Consider the following 27,408-nt stretch of genomic DNA (forward strand, 5'->3'; position numbering starts at 1 on the left):
GCACACGGGCAGGAAGAATAGACAGAGAATGCCAGGCGCGGTGGCTCACGCCTGTAATCCCAGCATTTTGGGAGGCGGAGGTGGGTGGATCACCTGAGGTCCGGAGTTGGAGACCAGCCTGACCAACATGGAGATACTCCGTCTCTACTGAAAATACAAAATTAGCCGGGCGTGGTGGCACATGCCTGTAATCCCAGCTACTCCGGAGGCTGAGGCATGGCTTGAACCTGGGAGGTGGAGGTTGCAGTGAGCTGAGATCGCGCTATTGCACTCCAGCCTGGGTAACAAGAACGAAACTCCGTCTCAAAAAGAATAGACAGCATGGATTGTTGAGTAGGTGTAACTGGCCTGAGTATCATTTTTCCAAAAGGAAAATATATTTAACTTTCTTTTTAACGTACGTGATTTAATCTGTGAAGCTATTGCTAATAGCCTTTTTTTTTTTTTTTGAGGCAGAGTCTTGCTCTGTTGCCCAGGCTGGAGTGCAGTGATGTGATCATAGCTACAGCTTCGACCTCCAGGTCTCAAGTGATCCTCCCTCACTTGTAGCTGGGACTATAGGCACATGCCACCACACTTGGCTAATTCTATTTATTTATTTATTTATTGAGACAGAGTCTCACTCTGTCGCCCAGGAGGGAATGCAGGGGCACAGTCTTGGCTCATTGCAACCTCCACCTCCCAGGTTCAAGTGATTCTCATGCCTCAGCCTCTGGAGTATCACCGTGCCTGGCTACTTTTTTATGTTTTAAGTAGAGATGGGGTTTCATCATGTTGGCCAAAGTGGTCTCAAACTTCTGGCCTCAGGTGATCCCACTGCCTCAGCCTCCCAAAGTGCTGGCATTACAGGCATGAGCCACCATGCCCTGCCTTATTAATAGCATTTTTAACATTCTCTTATTTGGCATTATTCATCGAAAAAATAGTGAGTTCAAAATTTTGTAATTTTTTTCGAACTCTTTATCAAAGGATTCCCCATTACTGTTGGTGATGGAGATGTATGAACTGTGTATGTTCTTCAAGAATTATAAAGAAGCTGAAGCTAAACTTCTGGAGTTTCAGGAGAGCCTTGAAATAGTAAGTTGGAATTATGGTGCTCTTTCTCACTGATCTGAACTTGGTTGGCATGCATGGCCTTTTTTATTTTTGTTTAAAGACTTGGTCTCACTCAGTTACTCAGGCACACCGCTATGATCACAGCTCACTGCAGCCTCGAACTCCTAGGCTCAAGAGATCCTCCTGCCTCAGCCTCCCAAGTAGCATGGCTAATTTTTAATCTTTTTTTTCTTTTTTGAGACACTGTCTGGCTCTGTCACCAGGCTGGAGTGCAGTGGCACGATCTCGGCTCACTATAACCTCCGCCTGCCAAGTTCAAGCGATTCTCCTGCCTCAGCCTCCCGAGTAGCTGGGATTACAGGTGCCCACCACCACACCCAGCTAATATTTTTTGTTTTTAGTAGAGATGGGGTTTCACCATGTTGGTCAGGCTGGTCTCGAACTCCTGACCTCAAGTAATCCACCTGCCTCAGCCTCCTGAAGTGCTGGGATTACAGGCGTGAGCCACTGCACCCAATCATTTTTAATATTGTTTTTAGAGGGAAGAAGTCTGGCTGTGTTGCCCAGGCTGGTTTGGAACTCCTTGCCTTAAGCAGTCCTCCCGCCTCGAAGGGTTGGGATTACAGACATGAACCACCATGTCCGGCCACATTGGTCTTCACTGTAATAAAGATTTGAAAGTTACATGTTTGAAAATACCAAATCAGTTATTTGAATATGCCTAGGATTCTGAAACTACAGAAAATAGGCACATTAATTTCCTTAGTCTGTTTCTTCCTATGGCTCATTGGATACCTCCCAGGTGTCTTCTTATTCTTACCTGACCAGCTTAACTAGTTCCATCATCTGCTCACATTAGTTCCTTTTCTTAGAACCACAGAGTTAAGTATACAAGTAATTAAATAAAGACTAAGGACTAATGCCCTAATCCCAGCTAATTTTAACAAGGACACTCAGGAGGATAAAGAATCAAGAAGAGAAATACTTTTTAAAAAAGAATAGAAGTATTATATAACTTTTGTTCTTCTAAACATCAAAATCCAGTCAGAATGGTTATAGAAAACATTCAGGAACAGTGTCTAAGCAGAAATAGTAGCAATTTAGTGAGCTGACTACCAGTGTTCTTTCTCATAATTCCCTTAAACACTTTGCATTAAGGGAGATGCTGCAAAAGCAAAACGATCTTTGTACTTACCAGTAGGTAAGTCCTATTGGAATTTAAGAAAGGAGGATGAGAAATGTACAGGGAGGACCACATAGGGCATAGGAGAGAGAGTAGAGAAGGAAATTCACTCCAGATAGGGGTAAGAAGATAGCAGTAATCTGACATATGATTTTATAAACCATTCCTTAATTTAAGATCTTGGCAGTCTTGAGAATTCCATTGAAGGGAATATTGTCTTCTAAAACTTACATCACAGCCAAAAAGCCCTGCATATTAAACTTACCTTCAGAGTGACTTTTATAGTGTGTTCAGAAGTATACAGGAAGTATTCAGCCAAGACTAGGGCCTAACTGAGCACTAGGCACAGAGGTCCTGAATTACAAGCTTTTGGTGCCTATGAATATATACATTTTTTGAAACCCAGCAGTTAAGTTTCTATTCCACCAAAATGCCCAGTATTTTGGGGGGTTATGTTGTATGAAGTCTAGAGTGAACTACAAAACTGTAGTGACTGAGAACTAAATATTAGTCTTCCAAAAATAATATGAAGCAAGAGCCAAAGTAAAAATCAGGAATGAAGTCACAAAAGAAGCATCTGTCGAGCACAGTCATCATACCTGTAATCCCAGCACTTAGGGAGGCAGAGGCGGGAGAATGGCTTGAGGCCAGGAGTTTGACCAGCCTGGACAACATAGTGAGACCCTGTTCTCTACCAACACAAAGGAAAGAAAAACAACAGCAGCCGCCACAGCAGGTAAGAAAGCACCACTCCTCTGAAATCCGCCTTCTCCTGCAGCATCCTAGAAGATATTTTTTGCCATACCTACTTGTAGAAATGCAGCCTGTCACTTGAATTCATCTTCCTATTAATATTTTTAGCATTCAGTTGAAATGATGTAAATCCAAGCTTCTTAACTGAGACCATTCTCCAACAAGAATAAACTACAAGCAAAATGGTAGAACTAGCAAAGTAATGGTAGAACTAGTGAAGTAATGTTAGGCAAGTCTTTCTGAGCAGTTTTTATAATGTGAATTTAAAATCCTCTGGATTCAAGGGCAGGCCTACATCCCTCTTTAAAGAAGCTGCTAGGCCAGGCATGGTGGCTCATGCCTGTAATCCCAGCACTTTGGGAGGCCATGGCAGGCGGATCATCAGGTCAGGAGTTCGAGACCAGCCTGACCAACATGGTGAAACCCTGTCTCTATTAAAAATACAAAAAAATTAGCCGAGTGTGGTGGCGAGCACCTGTAATCCCAGCTACTCAGGAGGCTGAGGCAGGAGAATCACTTGAACCCAGGAGGCAGGGGTTACAGTGAGCCAAGATTGCACCACTATACTCCAGCCTGGGCAGCAGAGCAAGACTCCGTCTCGAAAAAATAAAATAAAATAAAAATAAAGAGGCTGCTAAGTGAGACGTTTGATTAATTTCACAGCAACTCAGAGGGCTATTAAGTTGACAATCACTAAGTAGGAATATTTTACATTAACTCTGTAGTTAGCATTCAGTCTTTAGGACTCTTGCCCATCTTTTTCACACATGCAGCTCTATACCAGAACTTTCCACAGAGACAATGTGCAAAGCTGCTGAGGAGGGCTTGTTTTTGCCAGTCCTCTGAGCCCCATTACCAGTTCCTGCCATTTGGAAAGGAACTGAGTAAGCACCCCCACTTTATGACAGGCAATAGCTTTTGAGGGAATTTTAGCTTTCTTAGAGGTTCCCAGAGTTGGAGGTTTTGATTTGCTATTCTCATGAAACTCCTTTCCCTAAGCCTCTCTTTTTCTTTTATAGCTTAACACAGCAGCCACAAAGGTCCACCCTGTCATCCCTGCTATGTGGCTGGAGGATCAGGTGTGTTTCCTTTTGAAGCTTATGCTACAGCAGTGTAAGACCCCATATGAGCTGGGGAAGCTTTTACAGCTCTTTGTTGAAAGAGAGCATCTCTTCTCTGATGGTAAGACAATCCTTACAGTTAAGTTGCTATTAAGAAGTTAGCTTCCTTAATCTTGAAAATACCTTAGAGGGGTAGTTAGGAAATTAAAATGCATGTAACATTAACTTACAGCGTGCAACTGGGGGTAAAGAAGTTACAGAGAACTTTAAATTGTGGTTAAAATATTCAAGAAATAATACAACAGTATAAAACATAAATAATATCCAATCATCTCATTCTAAGCAGTTACCAAATAGCCACATTTCCTCCTGGCTGGCTTCTACATTACCCTCTTGCGGGGGTCCAACCCACAGACCCTGACTTAGTGATGGATCAAGATGTACACTGACTGAGATACTTGGCCTGTCAGTCCGGCTAAGGGGCTCTGCTCTGAGTCTGGAGCATTGCCTCATAAGCTGGCAAAGTTCGCATTTATTTAGTACAGATTAAATGGCAAAGGTTTCAAGTAAACACTATTAGATGGTAATTAAGATTGCCGAGAGTAGAGAGCAATTATGCACCTGCTGTTGATCAAAGGTTGATCTTAGGACCACATGAATAAACAAGCTATTTAGATAAACTTCCCCACATTCCCTTGTTACTAGCTTTTTGGCTATCAACTGAAGGTAAAGAGGCTGCCTTCAGCCATATCTGTCACTGAAGCTGTGCAAACTGCCTGGCCTTCCAAGAAGGTTTGTGTTTATTTCCTATAACTATTACATAATTTTTCTTACATTAATATATAATTATCCTTATATAATATTTTCTATATCTATTATAATTTTCCTCTACAATTTTTCCCACCACCCTGACTGAACTCCCACACCCTGTCACTATCTTCTCTATGGTAAGTAACCTTAGCATTGCTCAGGGTCATAAACCCTACTTCAGAAATGCACAAATCATTTTTAAAGTTTCAGAGATAAACTGTGCTTTTTTTTTTTTTTTTTTTTTCCAGATTTTTCGAGACATTGGCAGTCTCTCAACTTGTTGCTAATTGAATCAAACAAATATTGCTTTATTATCTTTTCCACTTGTTTGATAATTTCAAGTTTTTACTGAATGATATTTTGTTCTTTTATACTATATTCTGACAGTTTGGCTACTAGGGTTATTTTCTCACATTTAAACTCACAGATATTCAACTGGAGAGCTCAGATTTGCACAGAACACTGACAGAATCCTGAGCTCAGAGCCAGTTGTTGCAGGCTGTGGATCTGATGACTAAAAGGAAAAAGGGGTGTTTCCAATATGTAATGGATATAAGATGGTACTTATCAGTTACTATGCAGACCAAAAATAAGTCCTTTTAACATATAGGTGTTTTCATTGATCTGTAGTAATTATAATTTTTTTAAAAAAATGAATTTCCTGTTGTTTGCCATAATCTATCTTTGAATAATTATAAGGATCTACTATATTGTTAAACATGACTATAATACTTTTATTCTATAATTTTTCCTATTCTTAGAAACTGTTACTATGTGTGCATATTTAACATTTATTTGCTTAGAGAACAGGAATACGTTCTTTTTTTTTTTTTTGAGACAGAGTCTGGCTCTGTTGCCCAAGCTGGAGTGCAGTAGCACATCCTCAGCTCACTGCAACCTCTGCCTCCCAGGCTCAAGCGATCCTCCCACCTCAACATCCTGAGTAGCTGGGATTACAGGCACACACCACCACACCTGGCTAATTTTTGTATTTTTTGTTAGAAATGGGGTTTTGCCATGTTGCCCAGGCTAGTCCCAAGCTCCTGAGCTCAAGCACTCCTCCCACCTCGGCCTCCCAAAGTGCTGGGATTACAAGCATGAACCACTGTGCCCAGCCAGGATATGTTCTTTAAAAACCTGTGTTTTATATGATGCCAGCAAAACTCAACATGCCTGTGTTAGTGGTTATTGTGCAGGATGTCTCAGTGTCCCCAGAACTACCTAAATCAGACTGCTGCCCAGCAGGTGGCATTGGAAATAGCCTCCTGTGGAATGTTTCTCATGCCCCTCTCTCATGGTAGGACATACATAGATTCTACTTAGACTGTTTGGGAAAGGGTGCAAACCCAGCCACATAAATTGTTGGCAGAGAATTCTTTGTTTTTGTTTAATAGAGACAAAGGTCTTACCATGTTGCACAGGCTGGTCTTGAACCCCTGGCCTCAAGCGATCCCTCTTGCCTTGGTCTCCCAAAGTGCTGGGATTATAAGCGTGAGCCACTGCACCTGGCCAAGAATTCTTAGTGTTACTAATAATTTCCAAGGGATATCAGGAGGAGCTCAGTTAGGTCTCCCTGAGGCAAGTAGATAAATTTTAGAGGTGCAGGTGACGCTCCATTCCGAATACAGTGTGCCACATTAGGGCCTAGGCTACTGGCCAGCTGGAGATTTAACTGTCCTACAAGTTCTCTGTCTTGATCCACATGATTCCTGCATTGAGTAAACAAATGACCACTAAATCAGACAAATTTGATCACGGTAGGAGATAAATCCAGAAAGAGAGAGACTAGCCTGAATGACCAAAATCTTCCCAAGGTTACTGTGTTTCTACTACATTGAAGCTCACCAACCTCTGCCCTGTATATAAAGCCAGATGTGTAGATTGAGTTCATGTGCTAATCTCTACCCTTTTTTTTTTTTTGAGACAGAGTCTCACTCTGTTGCCCAGGCTGGAGTACAGTGGCATCATCTCAGCTCACTGCAACCTCTGCCTCCCAGGTTAAAGTGATTCTCCTGCCTCCGCCTCTCGAGTAGCTGGGATTACAGGCGTGTGCCACCACAGTGGGTTAATTTTTGTATTTTTAGTAGATACAGGGTTTCACCATATTGGTCAGGCAGTCTTTTCTGACCTCAAGTGATCCACCCACCTCTGCCTCCCAAAGTGCTGGGATTGCAGACGTGAGCCACTGCGCCCAGCCATTAATGTCTAACACTTCATACTATATGACAAGCAAGTACAGTCAGACTTTACCACTAACAATTTTTCTGGACCATTTTTTTTGGTGTCTTTGGTACACAGGAGCTACCTTATGGCTTCCTTTGCTAGTCAACCAGAGTAGAAAAATAGGTTTTTTTGGCTGGGCACGGTTGAGAGCAGCCTGGACAACATGGTGAAATCCCATCTCTCCTAAAAGTACAAAAATTAGCCAGATATGGTGGTGCACGCCTGTAGTCCCTACTACTCAGGAGGCCGAGGCAGGAGGATCCCTCGAACCCAGGATGTGGAGGTTGCCGTGAGCCAAGATCACACCACTGCATTCCAGCCTGGGTGACAGTGAGACTCCATCCCAAAAAAACAGAAAACTCGCTTTTTGTTTTTCCTTTAACCACATTACTATGTTAAACATGTATATTTTCACTCGATATTACATTACCCTTGAAATGCTGTAGTGGCATTTTATTGACTAAATGTTTATATCCTCTTCTCTTTGGCACAGGTCCAGATGTGAAAAAGCTGTATGTCCTTTGCCAAATTTTGAAGGATACATCCATAGCCATTAATCATATCATTATTACCTACTACAGCATTGAGAATTTTCAGCATGAATGTAAATCTATTTTGGAAAGACTGCAGACAGACGGACAGTTCGCTTTGGCCAGGAGGGTAGCAGAATTAGCTGAGTTACCTGTGGACAACTTGGTTATTAAAGAGGTATCATTGGTCTTTTAAGTTATTTAAAATCTTAACTTTTAAAATCAGCATTAAACAGTAAATCAAATGAGATATATAATTTATAGGAGATAAGGCTTTTTTTTACTTCTGACACACACATTACTTTCAGAAATGGATGAGCCTACAATGCCCATTATTGAGAAATGTGTGCTGCAAATGCAACATTAGTTTGTAGGATATGCTACAACTATTTTCCTTTGAATAGAATTAAATATAAGGGGGCTTCCACTTAAACCCCATTCCATGAGATCAATCAAGAATTGTTTTTCATACCATAACTTTCCAGATAAAATATCTAGGGTCATCTGTAGCCAAATCTCTGTTCTCTGATTTGATTTGGTTTTAACAAGTATGATAAGGCCAGGTGCAGTGGCTCATGCCTATAATCCCAGCACTTTGGGAGGCCAAGGCAGGAGGATTGCTTGAGCCCAGAAGTTTAAGACCAGCCTGGGCAACATAAGGAGACCCTGTCTCTACAAAAAATTAAAAATTAGCCAGGCATGGTGGCACACACCTGTGGTCCCAGCTCCCTGGGAGGCTGAAGTGAGAGGATCTCTTGTGTCCAGGAGGTTGAGGCTGCAATATGCTGTGATCGCCACCACTGCTTTCCAGCCTGGGTGGACAGACCGAGACCCTGTCTCAAAAAAAAAACCAAACAAACAAACAAGTATGATATACTTAGGGAACATGAACATTTATGATACTTTATCTAAGAAAGGCTAAAATCTGCTTTGTTAAATTTCACAGATAACACAGGAAATGCAGACTCTAAAACACATTGAACAGTGGTCACTAAAACAAGCAAGAATTGACTTCTGGAAAAAATGCCATGAGAATTTTAAAAAATTTTCAATTTCAAGCAAAGCAGCTTCTTCCTTTTTCTCAACTCAGGCCCATGTGGCCTGTGAGCACCCAGCTGGATGGAGCAGCATTGAGGAACGCCATCTGCTGCTCACTTTGGCAGGGCACTGGCTTGCCCAAGAGGACGTAGTGCCCTTGGACAAGCTGGAGGAGCTGGAGAAGCAGATCTGGCTCTGCCGCATCACCCAGCACACTCTTGGAAGAAATCAGGAGGAAACAGAGCCCAAATTTTCTCGACAGATCTCAACTAGTGGCGAACTTTCCTTTGATAGTTTAGCCAGGGAGTTTTCCTTCTCCAAGTTGGCTGCTCTGAACACATCAAAATACTTAGAACTTAACAGCCTTCCATCCAAAGAGACATGCGAGAATAGACTGGATTGGAAAGAGCAGGAGTCACTAAACTTTTTGATTGGGCGCCTACTGGATGATGGCTGTGTGCATGAAGCAAGTAGAGTATGCCGGTATTTTCATTTCTATAATCGAGATGTTGCCTTGGTGTTGCACTGCAGAGCACTGGCCTCAGGAGAAGCTAGTATGGAGGATCTGCACCCGGAGATCCATGCTCTCCTACAAAGTGCTGAGCTGCTTGAGGAAGAACCCGATATTCCCTTAAGGAGAGTCCACAGCAGTAAGTAAGAGTCCACGGCTCAGAGTCTTAAATGGCACTGTTAGCACTATCTCCAAGCAGGAAGGGACCCTTGTGGAAGAATAGTTATACCAAGTTAAGGGGACAACAACTTTTTTCCAGGTAATCTGTAAACTAGCCAATTAACTAGTCAATGAAATAGAAAGACCTATGTCTTTTAAACTAGTTATGTTTCAAAGTTAAAGGGAATCTATCTGATTTGTAGCTAGTTCACTGAAATTTATTCTACGTATTCTATACGTCTGTAAATTTAATCGTTTCCAGTCTTACATTGATAGTATATGGAAATATGTTTTTTTGTTTTTCTTTTTGGGTTTTTTTGTTTGTTTTCGTTTTTTGTTTTTCTCAGATGGTGTTTCACTCTTGTCGCCTAGGCTGGAGTGCAATGGTGTGGTCTCGGCTCACTGCAACCTCTGCCTCCCGGGTTCAAGTGATTCTCCTTCCTTAGCCTCCCAAGTAGCTGGGATTAGAGGTGCCTACCACCAATCCTGGCTAATTTTTGTGTTTTTAGTAGAGACCGGTTTCACCATGTTGGCTAGGCTGGTTTCAAACTCCTGACCTCAGGAGATTCGCCCACCTCAGCCTCCCAAAGTGCCAAGATTACAGGCATGAGCCACTGTACCCAGCCGGAAATGTGTTCTTTATGTTAACTTTATACTCTATGACTTTGTTAAACTTGCTTATTCTAGGAGATTTCTTGTGATTGCTCAAGATTTTCTACGTGGACATTTGTGTCATCTGCAAATAGAGTTGTATTTCTGCCTCTCCAATCTGTATGCCTTTTATTTCTTGTTCTTGCTTTATTGCACTGACTAGGCCTTTCAGTACTATGTTGGATGGGAGTGGTGTGAGGACATCTGTACCTTTTTACTGACCTTAAAGGGAAAATATTTGATCTTTTCATCATTAAGTATGGTATTAGCTGTAGGTTTTTGAAAATAGGCTTTATCATGTTGAAAAAGTTCCCCTCTATTCCTGGTTTGCTGAGAATTTTTATCATGAATCAGTTTGAATTTAGTCATGTTATTTCTGCATCTGTTAATCTGATCATGTGGTTTTTTTTCTTTAGACTATTAATATAGTAGATTACATTAGTTGATTTTTTAAATATTGGACCAGCCTTGAATTCTCCATTTAAATAAATACAGTTTGGGCCTGGTGCATTATTCTTTTTGATTTTTTGCTGTAATCAATTTGCTGTTTTGTTAAAGATTTTTACATTTATGTTTGTGAGGAATGTTATTCTGTAATTTTCTTTATGGTACTGTTTTTGTTTTTGAGACAGAGTCTCACTCTGTTGCCTAGGCCAGAGTGTAGTGCGTAATCTCGGATCACTGCAACCTCCGCCTTCCAGGTTCGAGTGGTTCCCCTGCCTCAGCCTCCCGAGTAGCTGGGATTACAGTTGTGTACCACCACGCTTGGCTACTTTTTGTATTTTTAGTAGAGACGGAGTTTCACCATATTGGCCAGGCTAGTCTTGAACTCCTGACCTCAAGTGGTCCGCCCACCTTGGCCTCCCAAAGTGCTGTGATTACAGGCGTGAGCCACCATGCCCGGCCTTTTTTTGTACTGTTTGGTTTTTATATCAAGGTAATGCTGGTTTCATGAGTTAGAAAGTATTCCCTGCTCTTTTATTTTCTGGAAAACATTGTGTAGAACTGGTGTTATTTCTTCCTTAAATGCTTAGTAGAATTTACCAATAAAACTAGCTGAGACTGGAGATTTCCATTTTGGAAGATTTTAAACCACAAATTCAGTTTCTTAAATAATTACAGGACTATTCAGATTATCTTTCTCATCTCGGGTGAGTTTTAGCATTTTGTGATTTTCAAGGGAAACTTTTTCTTCTGCTTTTTGGGTTATTTGAACATTTTTTAGTCTTCCATTTTAATTGATTGTGATTTTGACTATGCATCTTTGTATAGTTTAATTGGTTTTTTTAGAGATGACAATGTACATCCTTCACTTTCCACAGTATACTTAGAATCAATATTTTACCACCTCAGCTGGAATGTAGGAGGAACCTTACCACCATGCAGGTCACTTTACTCTTCTCCCTTTACATCCTACTTGCCTTTTATTACTTCTGCATACATTGAAAACCTCATTAAACAATGAGGTTTTTGTTCTTAGCCAAAAATATGTTTTAATAAACCCACCTCGGCCTCCCAAAGTGCTGGGGTTACAAGCGTGAGCCACCACGCCCAGCCTTTTTTTTTTTTTTTTTAAATAATCAGTTTTTCATCATCTGAGAATGTCTCTATCTTACCTTCATTCCTAAAGGATGTTTTGCTGGATATAGAAAATTAGTTATTTTCAGGCTAGGTGCAGTGGCTCACACCTGTAATTCCAACACTTTGGGAGGCTAAGGCAGGCAGATCAGTTGAGCTCAGGAGTTCAAGACCAGCCTGGGTAACATGGCAAAACCCCGTCTCTACAAAAAATATAAAAATTAGCCAGGTGTGGTGGCGCATACCTACAGTCCCAGCTACCTGGGGGGCTAAGGCACAAGGATCACTTGAGCCCAGGAGGATAAGGCTGCAATGAACCGTGTTCATGCCACTGCACTCCAGCCTGGACAACAAAGTGAGAACCTGTGTCTCAAAAAATAAATAAGAAAATTAGTTGTTTTCTTTCCGCACTTGAAAATGTTCACTTCCTTTTGGACTCCATGGTATCTGATGAAAAATCTGCAGTCAATTGAATCATTGTTCATCTATATAAATAGTGCATATTTCTCTGGTAGCTGTCAGTATTTTTTTCTGTTGTTGGTCTTCAGCAGTTTGATTATATTGTGACTGGATATGTATTTCTTTGGCTTTATTCATATATTTGGGGTTTACTGAGCTTCTTGAATATGTAGGTTTATATGTTTCACCAAACTTGGATAGTGATCAGCCATAATTTTTTCAAATATTTTCTTAGCACCATACCCTATTTCCTCTCCTTCTGGAACTTCAAGTACATGAATATATAATTTTTATTATCTCATAATTCCTTGAAGTTTTGTTCAGTTTTTGTTTGTGTGTTAGTTTGTTTTTGAGACGGAGTCTCGCTTTGTCGCCAGGCTGGAGTGCAGTGGCGCGATCTTGGCTCGCTGCAACCTCTGCCTCCCAGGTTCAAGTGATTCTCCTGCTTCAGCCTCCCAAGTAGCTGGGACTACAGCCGCACGTCACCACACCCAGCTAATTTTTGTATTTTTAGTACAGATAAGGTTTCACCATGTCGGCCAGGGTGGCCTCAATTTCTTGACCTCGTGATATGCCCGCTTCAGCCTCCCAAACTGCTGGGATTACAGGTGTGAGCCTCCACACCTGGCCAGTTCAGTTTTTTTAAAACTTTTTTTCTCTCTGTTGTTCAGATTGGATAATTTCTGTTATTGAATTTTATTTCTATGATTTTAAAATTTCAGTTACAGCCATGCATTAACAATGAGGATACATTCTGAGAAATGCATTGTTGAGTGATTTCATCACTGTGCAAACATCTTAGAGCATACTTACACAAACCTAGGTGGTATAGACTTCTACACACCTCTGCTAGAGCCTATCATTCCTGGGCTGCAAGCCAGTACAGCATGCTACTGTACTGTAGTTGATTATAACATAATGGTAAGTATTTGTGTATCTAGACATCTAAACATAGAAAAGGTACAGTAAAAAATACGATATAAAGATTTTTTAGCTTCAGGAAATAAACAATTGGAGATTTTCATTTAAAAATTTTTTTTTTTTTTGAGACAGAGTCTGTCGCCCAGACTGGAGTGCAGTGGCGAGATCTTGGCTCACTGCAGGCTCTGCCTGCCGGGTTCCATTCTCCTGCCTCAGCCTTCCCAGTAGCAGGACTACAGGCGCCCGCCACCACACCCAGCTAATTTTTTGAATTTTTAGTAGAGACGTGGTTTCACCGTGTTAGCCAGGATAGTCTCGATCTCCTAACCTTGTGATCCGCCCGCCTCGGCCTCCCAAAGTGCTGGAATTACAGGCGTGAGCCACTGCGCCCGGCCTAAAAAAAATTTTTTTAATAATACAATTTGTAAAGGGCTCTTAACATTAATGGAGCTTACAGGACTAGAAGTTGCTCTGGTTGTCACTAAGTGGTAAATGTGAAAACTTAGGATATTACTGTACATTACTGTAGACTTTATAAATGCTGTACATTTAGGCTACACTAAATTTATTAAAAAATTAGGTAATCGTGCTATGTCACAATGACTATGATGTCACTAGGTGATAGGAATTTTTCAGCTCCATTATAATCTTACAGGATCCTCGTTGTATATGCAGTCTGTTGTTGATGGAAACATTGTTATACAGCACGTAACTGCATTTTTCAGTTCTAAAATTTTCATTTTGTTCTTCATATCTTCTATTTCTTTGCTGAGACTTTGCATTTTTCTGTTTGTCTCAGGAGCATTCAGAATTGCTTATTGGAACATTTGTATTATAGCTGCTTTAAACTCTTTGTCAGATGATTTTAACTTTTGCATCTTTTTTTTTTTTTTTTTTTTTGAGACGGAGTCTCGCTCTGTCACCCAGGCTGGAGTGCAGTGGCCGGATCTCAGCTCACTGCAAGCTCCACTCCCCGGGTTTACGCCATTCTCCTGCCTCAGCCTCCCAAGTGGCTGGGACTACAGGCGCCCGCCACCTCGCCCGGCTAGTTTTTTGTATTTTTTAGTAGAGACGGGGTTTCACCGTATTAGCCAGGATGGTCTCGATCTCCTAACCTTGTGATCCGCCCGTCTCGGCCTCCCAAAGTGCTGGGATTACAGGCTTGAGCCACCGCGCCTGGCCTAACTTTTGCATCATTTTAATGCTAGCTAGCATCTTGTCTTTCTCATGTGAGTTGAAATCTTCCTGCTTTTTCTTTTTTTTTTTTTTTTTAATATGGAGTCTCGCTTTATTGCCCATGCTGGGGTACAGTGGTGTGACCTTGGCTCACTGCAACCTCCGCCTCCTGGGTTCAAGCGATTCTCCTGTCTCAGCCTCCCAAGTAGCTAGGACTACAGGAGTGTGCCACCACACCCAGCTATTTTTTATTTTTATTTTTTTTGTATTTTTAGTAGACACAGGGTTTTGCCATGTTGGCGAGGCTGCTCTCAAACTCCTGACTGCAGGTGATCCACCCACCTCGGCCTCCCAAAGTGCTGGGATTACAGGCGTGAGCCACCGCGCCTGGCCTCTCTTCCTGCTTTTTCTTATACTGAGTCTTTCTTTTTTTTTTTTTTCCTTTTTGTGGAGAACGGGGTCTCACTATATTACCCAGGCAGGTCTCGAACTCCTGGGCTCAAGCTGTCCTCCTGCCTCTGCCTCCCTGAGAGCTGGGATTACAGGCGTGAGCCACCGCACCCGGCCTGCACTTTTTTTTTTTTTTTTGGTCTTTTTTTTTTTTTTTCCTTTTTGTGGAGAACGGGGTCTCGCTATATCTTACACTGAGTAATTTGGGGGTTGCATCTGAACATTTTGAGTTTTTTTGTTTGTTTTCTTGTTTTTGTTTTTTGAGACGGAGACTTGCTCTGTCACCCAGGCTGGAGTGCAATGGTGCAATCTCAGCTTACTGCAACCTCAGCCTCCCAGATTCAAGCGATTCTCGTGTCTCAGCCTCCCAAGTAGCTGGAATTACAGGTGTGTGCCACCACACCTGACTGATTTTGTTGTATTTTTAGTAGAAACAGGGTTTTGCCATGTTGGCCAGGCTGGTCTCGAACTCCTGACCCCAGGTGATCCACCCGCCTTGGTCCCCCAAAGTGTTGGGATTACAGGCGTGAGCCGCCATGACTGGCTGCATCTGGACATTTTGAGTAGTGTATTATTCAAATATACTATTTGAGACTATGGATCTTATTTAAATCCTATGAAGGATGTTGATATTTTTTAGCAGACAGTTGACCTGGTTCAGACTGAAGTTCCAAACCACTGCCTGTGCGTTGTGGTTTCATTATCAGTTCATTTTCCTTTGCGGTAGTATTCAGATCTGTCCTGTGTGTGCATGCCACCTAATGGTCAATCTATGACCTTGGTAGCGATCTGTGCTAGTTAGGATCAAAGCCATACACGTGTAGTCCAGGAGTGAGCCCTGTAGTTCATAAAAATTTATTGGGTTGCTTTCCTGGGGCTCTCCAAGCTAATTTCTGGTTCCCTGAGGGTTATCTTTTCAGTTCTTCGGCCAAAAGCTGAAGGTTTAGTTACCCCTACTCTGTCTTGCACTATCCTGACTATTCCTACACCCAGGGCCAGGTGACAGGAGGGTAATGCAAAAGCAACAGGGGTCTACTCTGTCCTCCTGAGACCAAAGCGCCCCTGCTCAGAAAAGAAGGCTCCACTGGCTGGGCGCGGTGGCTCACGCCTGTAATCCTAGCACTTTGGGAGGCTGAGGTGGGTGGATCACAAGGTCAGATCAAGATCATCCTGGCTAACACAGTGAAACCCCATCTCTACTAAAAATACAAAATAAAATTAGCTGGACACGGTGGCAGGCGCCTGTAGTCCCAGCTACTCGGGAGGCTGAGACAGGAGAATGGCATGAACCCGGGAGGTGGAACTTGTAGTGAGCCGAGATCACACCACTGCACTCCAACCTAGGTGACAGAGCAAGACTCCGTCTCAAAACAAAAAAAAGGAAAAAAAAGAAGGCTCCCCTTTCTGAGAGCCTTGACTCTTGCCACTGTAGCCTCTCCCACCACTGCCAATGGCTTGCTTGGGAGCCAGGACAAGGAAGAACAGGATTAGGAGTTCCCCTTTTCACTCTTCAAACTGGTACTAGAGAGCTTCTGGAATTTGCACTCTCTCGTACACACACTTCACTTCAGCCCTTGGTTCTTAGGTTTTAGTCAGCACTGCATTCAGGCTAGAGCTTGCTAGAGGGGGGAAAATGATAATTCTGGTCATCTTCAATTCGCCTCCTACTTTTTACTTTTCCAGAGTCTTTATTTAGCTGCCACATGTCTTGTGTCCAGGTTTTGTGTTGAATTCAGTGGGAAAGACACAGTAGATTGAGCTTATTATAACCAACTTACCTAGAATTGGAGCTCCCAGTGAAGGATTTAAGCAGGGGAATAACATGGTCTGAGTTGCATTTTATTTTATTTTATTTATCTTTAAGGGTTTTTGTTTGTTTTGTTTGAGACAGGGCCTCACTTTATTGCCCAGACTGGAGTGCAGTGGTGCAAACATGGCTCACTGCAGACTCAACCTCCAGGGCTCAAGCAATCCTCCTGCCTCAGCCTCCTGAATAGCCAGAACCACAGATGCACACCACCATCCCCAGCTAATTTTTAAATTTTTTGTAGAGGTGGGGTCTCACTGTGTTGCCCAGGCTGGCCTCAAACTCCTAAGCTCCAGGGATCCTCCCACCCCAGCCTCCCAAAGTGATAGCATTACAGGCATGAGCCACCACCTCTGACCTACAACACTTTCTAATAATATTTTAAAATAAAAATTAACATGTGCTTAGTGTAGCAAATCACATAACATAGAAATGTATAAAGTAAAAAGTCAGTTCAGGCTGGGCATGGTGGCTCACGCTGTAATCCCAGCACTTTGGGAGGCCGAGGTGGGCAGATCACCTGAGGTCAGGAGTTCAAGACCAGCCTGGCCAACATGGTGAAACTTCGTATCTACTAAAAATAAAAAAAATTAGCTGGGTGTGCTGGTGCACACCTGTAATCCCAGCTACACCAGAGGCTGAGGTGGGAGAATCACTTGAACTCAGGAGGCAGAGGTTGCAGTGAACTGAGATAGTGCCACTGCACTCTAGCCTGGGCAGCAGAGTGAGACTTCATTGCAAAAGAAAAAAAAAAAAAAAGCCAATTCAACACTAGCCCCACAAAATTCCCCAGAATAACTATCTTTTTTGTTTTTTTAGACAGAGTCTCGCTCTGTTGCCCAGGTTGGAGTGCAATGACGCAATCTTGGCTCACTGCAACCTCCGCCTCCTGGGTTCAAGCGATTCTCCTGCCTCAGCCTCCTGAGTAGCTGGGACTACAGGCATGAGCCACCACACCCAGCTTATTTTGTATTTTTAGTACAGACAGGGTTTCTCCATGTTGGTCAGGCTGGTCTCAAACTCCCGACCTCAGGTGATCCGCCCGCCTCAGCCTCCCAAAATGCTGGGATTATAGGCATGAGCACTGCGCCAAGAGCTTTCTTTTAAAAAAATATCAGGAATAGATTTTAATTTTACTATAAATTAAAGCATATTTGCAGGTGGGTGCAGTGGCCCATGCCTGTAATCGCAGCACTTTTGGGAAGTCAAGGCAGATGGATCAGTTGAGGCCAGGAGTTCAAGACCAGCCTGATCAACATGGCAAAACCTCATCTCCACTAAAAGTGCAAAAATTAGCCAGGTGTGCTGGTGCATGCCTGTAATTCCAGCTACTCGAAAGGCTGAGGCACGAGATCACTTGAGCCTGGGAAGCAGAAGTTGCACTGAGCTGAGATCACGCCACTGCATTCCAGCCTGGGCGACAGAGTGAGACTCTGTCTTAAAAAATTAAAGCATATTTGCATTTTAGAAATGAGTATGTCGGAGACTGATTGAGGGTGAGGGGCGGGTTGCAGGAGACAGATAACAGCTTCTCAGGATGCAGAGTGGTGAAGACTGGAACTAAGGCCACGACTGTGACTTATTTGATATAGGAGGCAGAACATATAGAGGAGACTCTGGCAAGCATCTTTAGTGATCTCTAGAGCACTCATTAGGTGGCCTTGACTCTTTGTAGCATATGAGGTCTTTGAGGTATCCCAGGCTGGGATATCCTGGAAGAAGGCAATGAAAGAAGTTGAAGTGGGGCCCTGTCAGCAGTGGTCCTGTAACCCAAATCAGAGTCATGGGAGTGCAGTACAGGGAGCCTCAAGCAGAGAGGTAGAGCCATAGAGAGCTGGGGAGAGGCCTGAACCTCCCAGCTTGAAGCCCCTCAGACTCGTATTTGCTTCCAGCTTCAAGTCTGGATAGTCAGAAGTTTGTGACAGTGCCCTCCAGTGATGAAGTGGTGACTAACCTGGAAGTGCTGACAAGTAAATGCCTCCATGGAAAGAACTACTGTCGACAGGTCCTCTGTCTGTATGATCTTGCCAAGGTATGTGCCAAGGGGTGGGGCTCCTCTTTCTGAGAGGGAGGGAAACGAGAAGTTTGAGGTTGATTTTGGACATTGCCAAGTCAGCCTTTCAGATGATAATCATGACCTGGGAGTAGAGCTCTTGTCAGGATGTTGGCCCTCATAATTTTATCTTTGGGGAATGGTGGGGAGGACACCAGGCCAGGTGCCAGGGCGATCTGACTCCTGGCTGCAGCTCAGCAAACCAGAAAGCTAGGGTTGTGGGCCCCTGTTTTGTCACCTATAAATGATGATTTGACCATGAGGGTCTCTTCTAGACTTAATATCTTGAGTTTTGCATTATGATTGTTTGGAGCATTCTGTATGGAATGTGATGACTATAAAGACAAGAGCCAGAGCAAGCAGAAATTGTACCTTTGTGCTGGTTGGGGGAGAAAAACAGTAGACTGGAAGTAGAAGAGCACAAGAGAAATACAGCCAAACCCTAAAGTCCACATCTTGGAGAAGACTCAAAGACTTCTTTGGAAATTGAGGGTTTTGCTGCTGCTCTGGGAATAATAAGGGCTGTTGCATTTTAGTCAGTGTTCTTACATTTCATAATATTTTTAAAAATCAGGCTGGGCACGATGGCTTACACCTGTAACCCCAGCACTTTGGGAGGCTGAGGCAGGTGGATTACTTGAGTTCAGGAGTTTGAGACCAGCCTGGCCAACATGGTGAAACCCCATCTCCACTAAAAATATAAAAATTAGCCAGGCATGGTGGCAGGCACCTGTAATCCCAGCTACTTGGGAGGCTGAGGTAGGAGAATCGCTTGAACCTGGGAGGCGGAGGTTGCAGTGAGCCGAAATCACGCCAATGTACTCTAGCCTGGGTGACCAAAAAAAAAAAAAAAAGCCAGGTGCGGTGGCTCATGACTGTAATCCCAGCACTTTGGGAGGCCAAGGCAGGTGGATCACCTGAGATCGGGAGTTCAAGAACAGCCTGACCAACATGGAGAAACCCCATCTCTACTAAAAATACAAAAATTAGCTGGGTGTGGTGGCGCATGCCTGTAACCCCAGCTATTTGAGAGGCTGAGGCAGGAGAATTGCTTGAACCCAGTAGGCAGGCAGCAGTTGCAGTGAGCCACGGTTGTGCCATTGCACTCCAGCCTGGGCAACAAGAATGAAACTCTGTCTGCCGCCCCCGCCACCCAGCTCAACAAGAGAATCACCTGATGCTTTCTGAAGACAAGCCTTTCTTTTACCTGGATTTGGCTTTGGTGAAATGATAGAAAGGGTTAGAAAACAGTACTTGCTTTTTCTAAGGTTCCTGCTGAGGGTGAGGAGTCTTTAAGCTCAGAAAACAGTGGAGTCTATCCACATCAGATTTCAGAAAGGGCTATTTTGCTTTTCCCTGGCTTCTAAAAGTGGCCTTGACTGGCTTTGTCTTCCTCTCAGGAGTTGGGCTGTTCCTACACAGATGTTGCTGCTCAGGATGGTGAAGCCATGCTCCGGGAAATCTTGGCCTCTCAGCAGCCTGACCGATGCAAACGAGCCCAGGCCTTCATCAGCACACAGGGCCTTAAGCCAGATACTGTGGCTGAACTCGTGGCAGAAGAGGTGACACGGGAGCTGCTTACTTCATCACAGGGAACAGGTGCCCTACCCCTCAGGGATTCCTAACCTTTCCAACAGCATTCTCTAGTTCCCAGTGTTAAGGATTTGAATGTTGTGCTTATATACATCCTGTATGTGGTTCTCTCAAGTTTCTGGATTCCAGTAATGTATTTTGTTTAAATACAACAAAATACATGTACAAAATACATGCTGTTACTTTTTATTGTTTTATGATTACATTGAGAGTAGCTGTGGCTTTCTGAGCTACAGAACTGTCCTGGCCAGGCGGGGTGGCTCACACCTGTAATCCCAGCACTTTGGGAGGCCAAGGCTCACAGATCATGAGGTCAGGAGATAGAGACCATCCTGGCTAATATGCTGAAACCCCGCCTCTACTAAAAATACAAAAAATTAGCTGGGCGTGTTGGCTGGCACCTGTAGTCCCAGCTGCTGGGGAGGCTGAAGCAGGAGAATCGTTTGAACCCGGGAGGCCAAGGTTGCAGTAAGTCAAGATCACCCCACTGCACTCCAGCCTGGGTGACAGACTCTGTCTCAAAAAACAAAAACAGAAACAACCTTTCCTATAAAATGACCAATAGGCCAAGGGTTTCGAGCTCAGCAAGTGGAGAGCTGCAGAGCTCCACTAGCATCACCTCCTGGTGCCCAAGCCTGGGCAGAGTGGGCCTCTCTTATGATAAAACCAGCACCTGTCTTCACACCTCTCTGTACAGGACATAAGCAGATGTTCAGCCCAACAGAGGAAAGCCAGACATTTCTTCAGCTGACCACTCTGTGTCAAGACCACACATTGGTAGGCATGAAGTTGTTGGATAAGATTTCCTCCGTTCCCCATGGGGAATTGTCTTGCAGTAAGTTATTGGCCTTTTTCTTACATATTTTGGCCCTAAACAGGTCTCAAGAGGTCTCCCAGTCTCTCCAAAACTTGATCTGGGTCCTTGTTCCTGCTCTGGATACCTAGCCCTCCAGCAGGGGTTATAAGTTCTTGGTAGAAAGCCTTAACTTCACTGAAGCAAATTTAGAAAGTATGGATGAGTACCCCCAAATATAAAATCATACAAAAAGGTAACCTTTACTCAACATGCTTATTTCACTCTTATATTGCCCTGCAAAGTGAATATTGTCCCATTTTAGAAGGGAGACAAACTCTACCTGAGGAAAGATGATTACATCTGTTAAGTGGCAGAGCTGGTGTTCAAACCCAGTCTGTGGATTTCAAAGCCTGTTCGTTTTCCATGATGTCTAACTCATTATAGGCCTTCATTAGAATGTGTGATAGGTTCTCTTTTTTAAAAAATGACATTATACTCCGTATAGTTTATAATTTTTTTACTTTATGAATATGCTGTCATTAACATTTTTCATGGCATTGAATATTCTCCTATATAACTTCTAATGGTTACACAGATTTCTCTTATATATAATGAAAAATTGTACATTAGAATGGGAACAGTGGCCCATGCCTGTAATCCCAATGCTTTTGAGAGGCCGAGGGCAGAGGATAATTAGAGGGTAGGAGTCTGAGACCAATCTGGGCAATATAGTGAGACCCTGTCATTAGAAATATTTTTAAAAACTTAGCGGGGCATGGTGATGCACACCTGTAGTCCCAGCTACTTGAGAGGCTGAGGTAGGAGGATCCCTTGAGCCCAGGAGTTGGAGATTGCAGTGAGCTCTGATTGCAACACTGAACTCTAGCCTGGGCAACAGAGTGAGATCCATCTCTAAAAGAAATTTAAATAAAAATAGCCTTCTATATCTCTTCTCGGTCCAGTTCAACAATATTTACTGAGTGCCAACTGTGTGCCAGGCACTGTAAGCACCTAGGATATGGTGTATAAGCAATTCCTGGAGCTCAGACTAGGGTCTTAATACACAGTAAGAGCCAGAATGATGGGGTCAAGATAGAGTTCTGGAGGAAATGTTCAAACGAAGGCCTAAAGGATTCATTGTCAGGATGCTTAGTAGTCAGGAGGACTGGAGAGGGCCCTGCAGATGCAAAAGCCCAGAGGTTGCAGCATGTTTTAAGGATGGAGACCTTTTTCGGTCCTCACATTGCAGGTGTTTTTCCCAGTTTGCCTTTTAATTGTGCTTACAGTGATTGTAGTATTTTTAAATCTGTACATGTCAGATCTTTCACTACTCTAGAAAGCCAGAACACCAAATGGCACTTGATTAGGCCCTGAGACCTTCCGCTGGGATACAAGCAGAGAATGCCCTTGGATTCATGTTGGCAGGAACTCCATCAGTTTGTCTGCAGGAAGTTTCTCCATGTTTAGAAGGCGAGGGTGCTGTGTTCTCATTTTGGGGGCCTTTTGGGGATAGTCACTACATGATTGTCTTTGAGGATTGTGCTATGACTGAGAGAACTATTTGGATGTCACCAAGGGGCTGTCTCAGAGCTAGAGCTGCTGAGTTCACGGACCTCGGAGGGCTGGTGGGAGGGACCTCTCCAGACAGGCCCCTTCTCCACCAGGCCCTTTTTCCCTCCTGCCAGGCAGAGGTTGACAGTGGGCAGCCAGGGTTCATAATCCTATCTTACCAGTGCCTACCTCCCAGCCACAGAGCTCCTGATCCTGGCCCATCATTGCTTCACCCTGACGTGCCACATGGAGGGCATCATCCGAGTCCTGCAGGCCGCCCGGATGCTCACAGATAACCACCTGGCCCCCAGTGAGGAGTATGGACTGATGGTAAGTAACCCCCTCAACCCGTCTCCATCCTGTGGAAACCTTTGAGAGGAGTAGGAAGGGTGGGGGCCAGCCCAGAGCTGATGTAGTTGAAGGGAGCTCTGCCCATCTGGATACCACTACCTACTTGAGAGCTGGCTGGGCTGGCTGGGCTGGCTGGGCAGCGCAACCCCCGCTCCACGTTAGGGTTTCTGTCAGAATCCGAAGTTGCTCCAAAGGAACAAAAGGGAAAAGATCCCTGCAAGGTTCCGGGGCCATCCCACCTCCTTGTCAGGGCAGTTAACTTTTCTAGAGGCTAAAACAGCTGCATTTTTCCCCAAAACAAGGTTTGAACCTTCCCCCCACCTCTGAATGGAAGTTGGCAACTCAGTTCCCATGAGCCTCCCTAAATTCTCTGGGCTTGAAACTGACCTGAGTGACTGAGCAAGCCGCTGGGCCACTGTGATGAGTAGCGGTGAGAAGAGGAGGAGTCCCGCCCAGGAGAATGACACTTCAGCACTTGAGCGCCACATTTTTTTTTTTTTTTTTTTTTTTTGAAACACAGTCTCGCTCTGTCACCCAGGCTGGAGTGCAGTGGCTGGATCTCAGCTCACTGCAAGCTCCACCTCCCGGGTTTATGCCATTCTCCTGCCTCAGCCTCCCAAGTAGCTGGGACTACAGGCGCCTGCCACCTCGCCCGGCTAGTTTTTTGTATTTTTAGTAGAGACGGGGTTTCACCGTGTTAGCCAGGATGGTCTGGATCTCCTGACCTCATGATCCGCCTGTCTCGGCCTCCCAAAGTGCTGGGATTACAGGCTTGAGCCACTGCGCCCGGCCTGAGAGCCACATTTAAGGACAGCAAAGCCGGGTGTGGTGGCTCACACCTGTAATCCCAGCACTTTGGGAGGCCGAGGCAGGCAGATTGCCTGAGGTCAGGAGTTCGAGACCACCCTAACGTGGTAAAACCCTGCCTCTTTACAAAAATTAGCCAGGCATGGTGGCACATGCCTATAATCCCAGCTACTCAGGAGGCTGAGGCAGGAGAATTGCTTGAACCCAGGAGGCGGAGGTTGCAGTGAGCTGAGGTTGTGCCACTGTATTCCAGCCTGGGTGACAGAGCAAGACTCCATCTCAAAAAAAAAAAAAAAGAACAGCCAAGGTGGCCCAGTAACTGACATTTCTGAATCCTCCAGAGGCTCCCTGTTGGGTACAGGGGAGGGAGCAAAGCATGGTAGCCTGGAAATTAGCCATTCTCCTCCTGGAGCTTGGCATCTGAAAGCAGCCACTGATGGTAGTGGTCTGGCTCAGAGAACTCCAGACTCCAGGTGACGCTGATGCGAGCTGTCCTCCCACTTCACAGGTACGGCTCCTCACTGGCATTGGAAGGTACAATGAGATGACATACATATTTGATTTGCTGCATAAAAAGCACTACTTTGAAGTGCTGATGAGGAAGAAGTTGGATCCGGTAGGTGCAAAGTAACAAGCTCCAGGATGGGGTGTACTGCTGACAATTCAGGAGCCTCAGTTTTTCTCGGGAATAATCTGTCATGGTAGACTCTTAGAAAAACAGAGGGAATGAATTGGGGACCTCCCCAAGACACACTATCACCAGTGGCTTCAGATTCTGGTTCAGATCAGTGAATATGCTGATGCTATATGTATTTATGTGTGTGTCTGTGTGTGTGTGTGTATATATATATATATATGTATTTTTTTTTTTTTTGAGACGGAGTTTCGCTCTTGTTCTTGTTACCCAGGCTGGAGTGCAATGGTGTCATCTTGGCGCAACCTCTGCCCCCCAGGTTCAAGCGATTCTCCTGCCTCAGCCTCCCAAGTAGCTGGGATTACAGGCACGCGCCACCACACTGGGCTAATTTTGTATGTTTAGTAGAGACAGGGTTTATCCATGTTGGTCAGGCTAGTCTTGAACTCCCAACCTCAGATGATCCACCCGTCTCAGCCTTCCAAAGTGCTGGGATTACAGGTGTGAGCCACCATGCCCGGCCGATGCTAAATACTGGAGAAAGTAAGTTTGTCCTCCTCCACCTCAGCCTCTGTCACCTGCCTCTACTGTCTTAAATGCCTTCTCTGGCAGGGGCAAAAACCCTGAGAGCCAGGCTTAAAGTGGATTGTCTAGCTGTGAGGTTGTTTGAGGGCTTTTAGAGTGGAGAGTTTTCAGGACACTGTGAAAAACTGTGCTGCTAAGAGCCAGGTTAGGAATCAAACACAAAAGTTTAGACCAAAAAGCTGTGGAGCCATTTATTATGATGAACAGGAAGGCGGCTTGGAAGCAAAGGCCTGTCTTGGTTAGGTCTTGGGTTCTGAGAGCCCGTCTGTCCTGAGTGTGCTCTGTGACACCAAGCATATCCCCTCGTAGTACCTGTTTCCAGATCATTTTGCTTCTGCTCATTTCACCTTCGGCTTCTGGGAACATGGGCCCAGCCAGGCAGGATTAAGAGACAAAGCAGAAAAAAATCTCTCTTTAATATTGGGCCGATTTCAGGACAGACCAATCTAGTCATCAAGTGAGGAGCAAGTCCTGGACATAGGTGCATCATCAAGATCCCCCAGAGGGTTTTTTAAATTGTTTTTTAGGCAGTTTTCCTTCTGCATTTAAATATTCCTTTAATAACTTTTTTTGGGTTACAAAAGTAATGCATATTCCAGGTAAGACACTTGGAAAACAGAACAACACAGAAAAAGCCCTCAGTGTCTATCCATCATCTGGAGACAGTCACAATTTGGTACAGGCCCTTTCTTTGAACATGTACCTGAAAACATCCGTATATAATTACATTTTAATAAAACTTATACAGTGAAGATGTGAAATAGCTGCTTTTCTCTCACTTAACAAAGTATATCATGACTATTTCCCAAATCAACAAATCATCTCCTACGTAAGTTTTAATACATGGTATTCTCTTCCCCTGATTTTGGACATCTGGATTGTTTCTTAATTGTTTGCTATTAAATATCCCTGTTACATTCATCTTCTCTGCTTATCTCTTTAGGGATAGATTCCTAGAAATTGAACTGTTAGATCAGCTTATGCGGGTGTACTTGTAAGGCTTCTCCCTTTAGAAAAGTTTTGCCTTTCACACTCCCAACAGGAAAGCGCACATGCCTGTTTCCTCATACTTGGGACAGCATAAAACTTGTATTCATTCTCATTTTTGCTCCTCTCTCCCTTTTTCTTGGGAGTTTTTAAGGAACGCAGAACCAGATGACTCAGCTAGTCCTGTCTGCCTTGCAGTGCCTGACTGACACTTTGCTATTCCCTTTTATTCTGGGCAGAGTGGTACCCTGAAGACAGCCCTGCTGGACTACATCAAACGCTGCCGTCCTGGAGACAGTGAGAAGCACAATATGATTGCCCTGTGCTTCAGCATGTGCCGGGAGATTGGCGAGAACCACGAGGCAGCTGCCCGCATCCAACTGAAATTGATTGAGTCTCAGCCCTGGGGTGAGTGAGGTCACAGCAGCACTACTAGAACAGTGCTGCTATCCGGGTAAAATGCTTGCTTGCTTGCTTTATTGATTGATTGATTGACAGAGTCTCGCTCTGTCCCCAGGCTGGAGTGCAGTGGCATGATCTCAGCTCACTGCAACCTCTGCCTCCCGGGTTTAAGTGAATTCTCCTGCCTCAGCCTCCCAAGTAGCTGGGACTACAGGCATGCGCCACCACACCTGGCTAACTTGTATTTTTGTCTGTTTGTTTTTTGAGACGGAGTCTCGCACTGTCACCCAGGCTGCAATGCAATGGCGTGATCTCAGCTCACTGCAGCTTCTGCCTCCCAGGTTCAAATGATTCTCCTGCCTCAGCCTCCCAAGTAGCTGGGATTACAGGCAGCTGCCACCATGCCTGGCTAATTTTTTTTTTTTTTTTTGAGACGGAGTCTTGCTCTGTCGCCCAGGCTGGAGTGCAGTGGCTGGATCTCAGCTCACTGCAACCTCCGCCTCCTGGGTTCACGCCATTCTCCTGCCTCAGCCTCCCGAGTAGCTGGGACCACAGGCGCCGGCCACCTCGCCCGCCTAATTTTTTGTATTTTTAGTAGAGACAGGGTTTCACCGTGTTAGCCAGGATGGTCTCGATCTCCTGACCTCGTGATCCGCCCGTCTCGGCCTCCCAAAGTGCTGGGATTACAGGCTTGAGCCACCGCGCCCGGCCGGATTTTTTGTATTTTTAATAGAGACAGGGTTTGACTATGTTGGCCAGGCTGGTCTTGAACTCCGACCTCATAATCCACCCACTTTGGCCTCCCAAAGTGCTGGGATTACAGGCATGAGCCACCACGCCAGGCCCTGAATAAAATTCTTACAGCAAAGGAGGACGAGCCCATGAGATTGGCTATTAGAATCTTCAGGTAGGTGGCCCAGTGCGGTGGCTCATGCCTGTAATCCTAGCACTTTGGGAGGCCAAGGCAGGTGGATTGCCTGAGCTCAGGAGTTCAAGACCAGCCTGGGCAACATGGTGCAACCCTGTCTCTACTAAAATACAAAAAGAAAAATGAGCCGGGTGTGGCAGTGTGCACCTGTAATCCCACTTACTCAGGAGGCTGAAGCAGGTGAATCACTTGAACCCAGGAGGTGGAGGTTGCAGTGAGCCAAGATTGCACCATTACACTCCAGCCTGGGTGACAGAGTGAGATTGTCTCAAAAAAAAAAAAAAAAAGAATCTTGAGGCGGATATGTCGCTCAGCAGGAACCCCACTTGGGCAGACAGATGGAACAGAGACTTGG

The 27,408-nt window shown here is 44.4% G+C and overlaps 1 protein-coding gene across 2 annotated transcripts in view; it reads left to right on the forward strand.

Annotated features, from left to right (window-relative positions):
* Positions 1–27,408, forward strand: part of LOC111529497 (spatacsin) — a 59,639-nt gene that overhangs the window by 28,256 nt on the left and 3,975 nt on the right. For both annotated transcript variants that reach the window (XM_026447860.1, XM_026447861.1), the window contains 10 exons: positions 970–1,077; positions 4,012–4,174; positions 7,580–7,794; positions 8,563–9,304; positions 18,259–18,398; positions 19,820–20,018; positions 20,710–20,847; positions 22,556–22,689; positions 24,026–24,133; positions 25,963–26,131. In XM_026447860.1, the coding sequence (XP_026303645.1) occupies positions 970–1,077; positions 4,012–4,174; positions 7,580–7,794; positions 8,563–9,304; positions 18,259–18,398; positions 19,820–20,018; positions 20,710–20,847; positions 22,556–22,689; positions 24,026–24,133; positions 25,963–26,131 (2,116 nt within the window). The remainder of the gene's footprint in view (positions 1–969; positions 1,078–4,011; positions 4,175–7,579; positions 7,795–8,562; positions 9,305–18,258; positions 18,399–19,819; positions 20,019–20,709; positions 20,848–22,555; positions 22,690–24,025; positions 24,134–25,962; positions 26,132–27,408) is intronic.

This window comes from Piliocolobus tephrosceles, unplaced genomic scaffold (assembly GCF_002776525.5).
Source record: "Piliocolobus tephrosceles isolate RC106 unplaced genomic scaffold, ASM277652v3 unscaffolded_108, whole genome shotgun sequence".
In the NCBI taxonomy this organism is placed as follows: Eukaryota; Metazoa; Chordata; class Mammalia; order Primates; family Cercopithecidae; genus Piliocolobus; species Piliocolobus tephrosceles.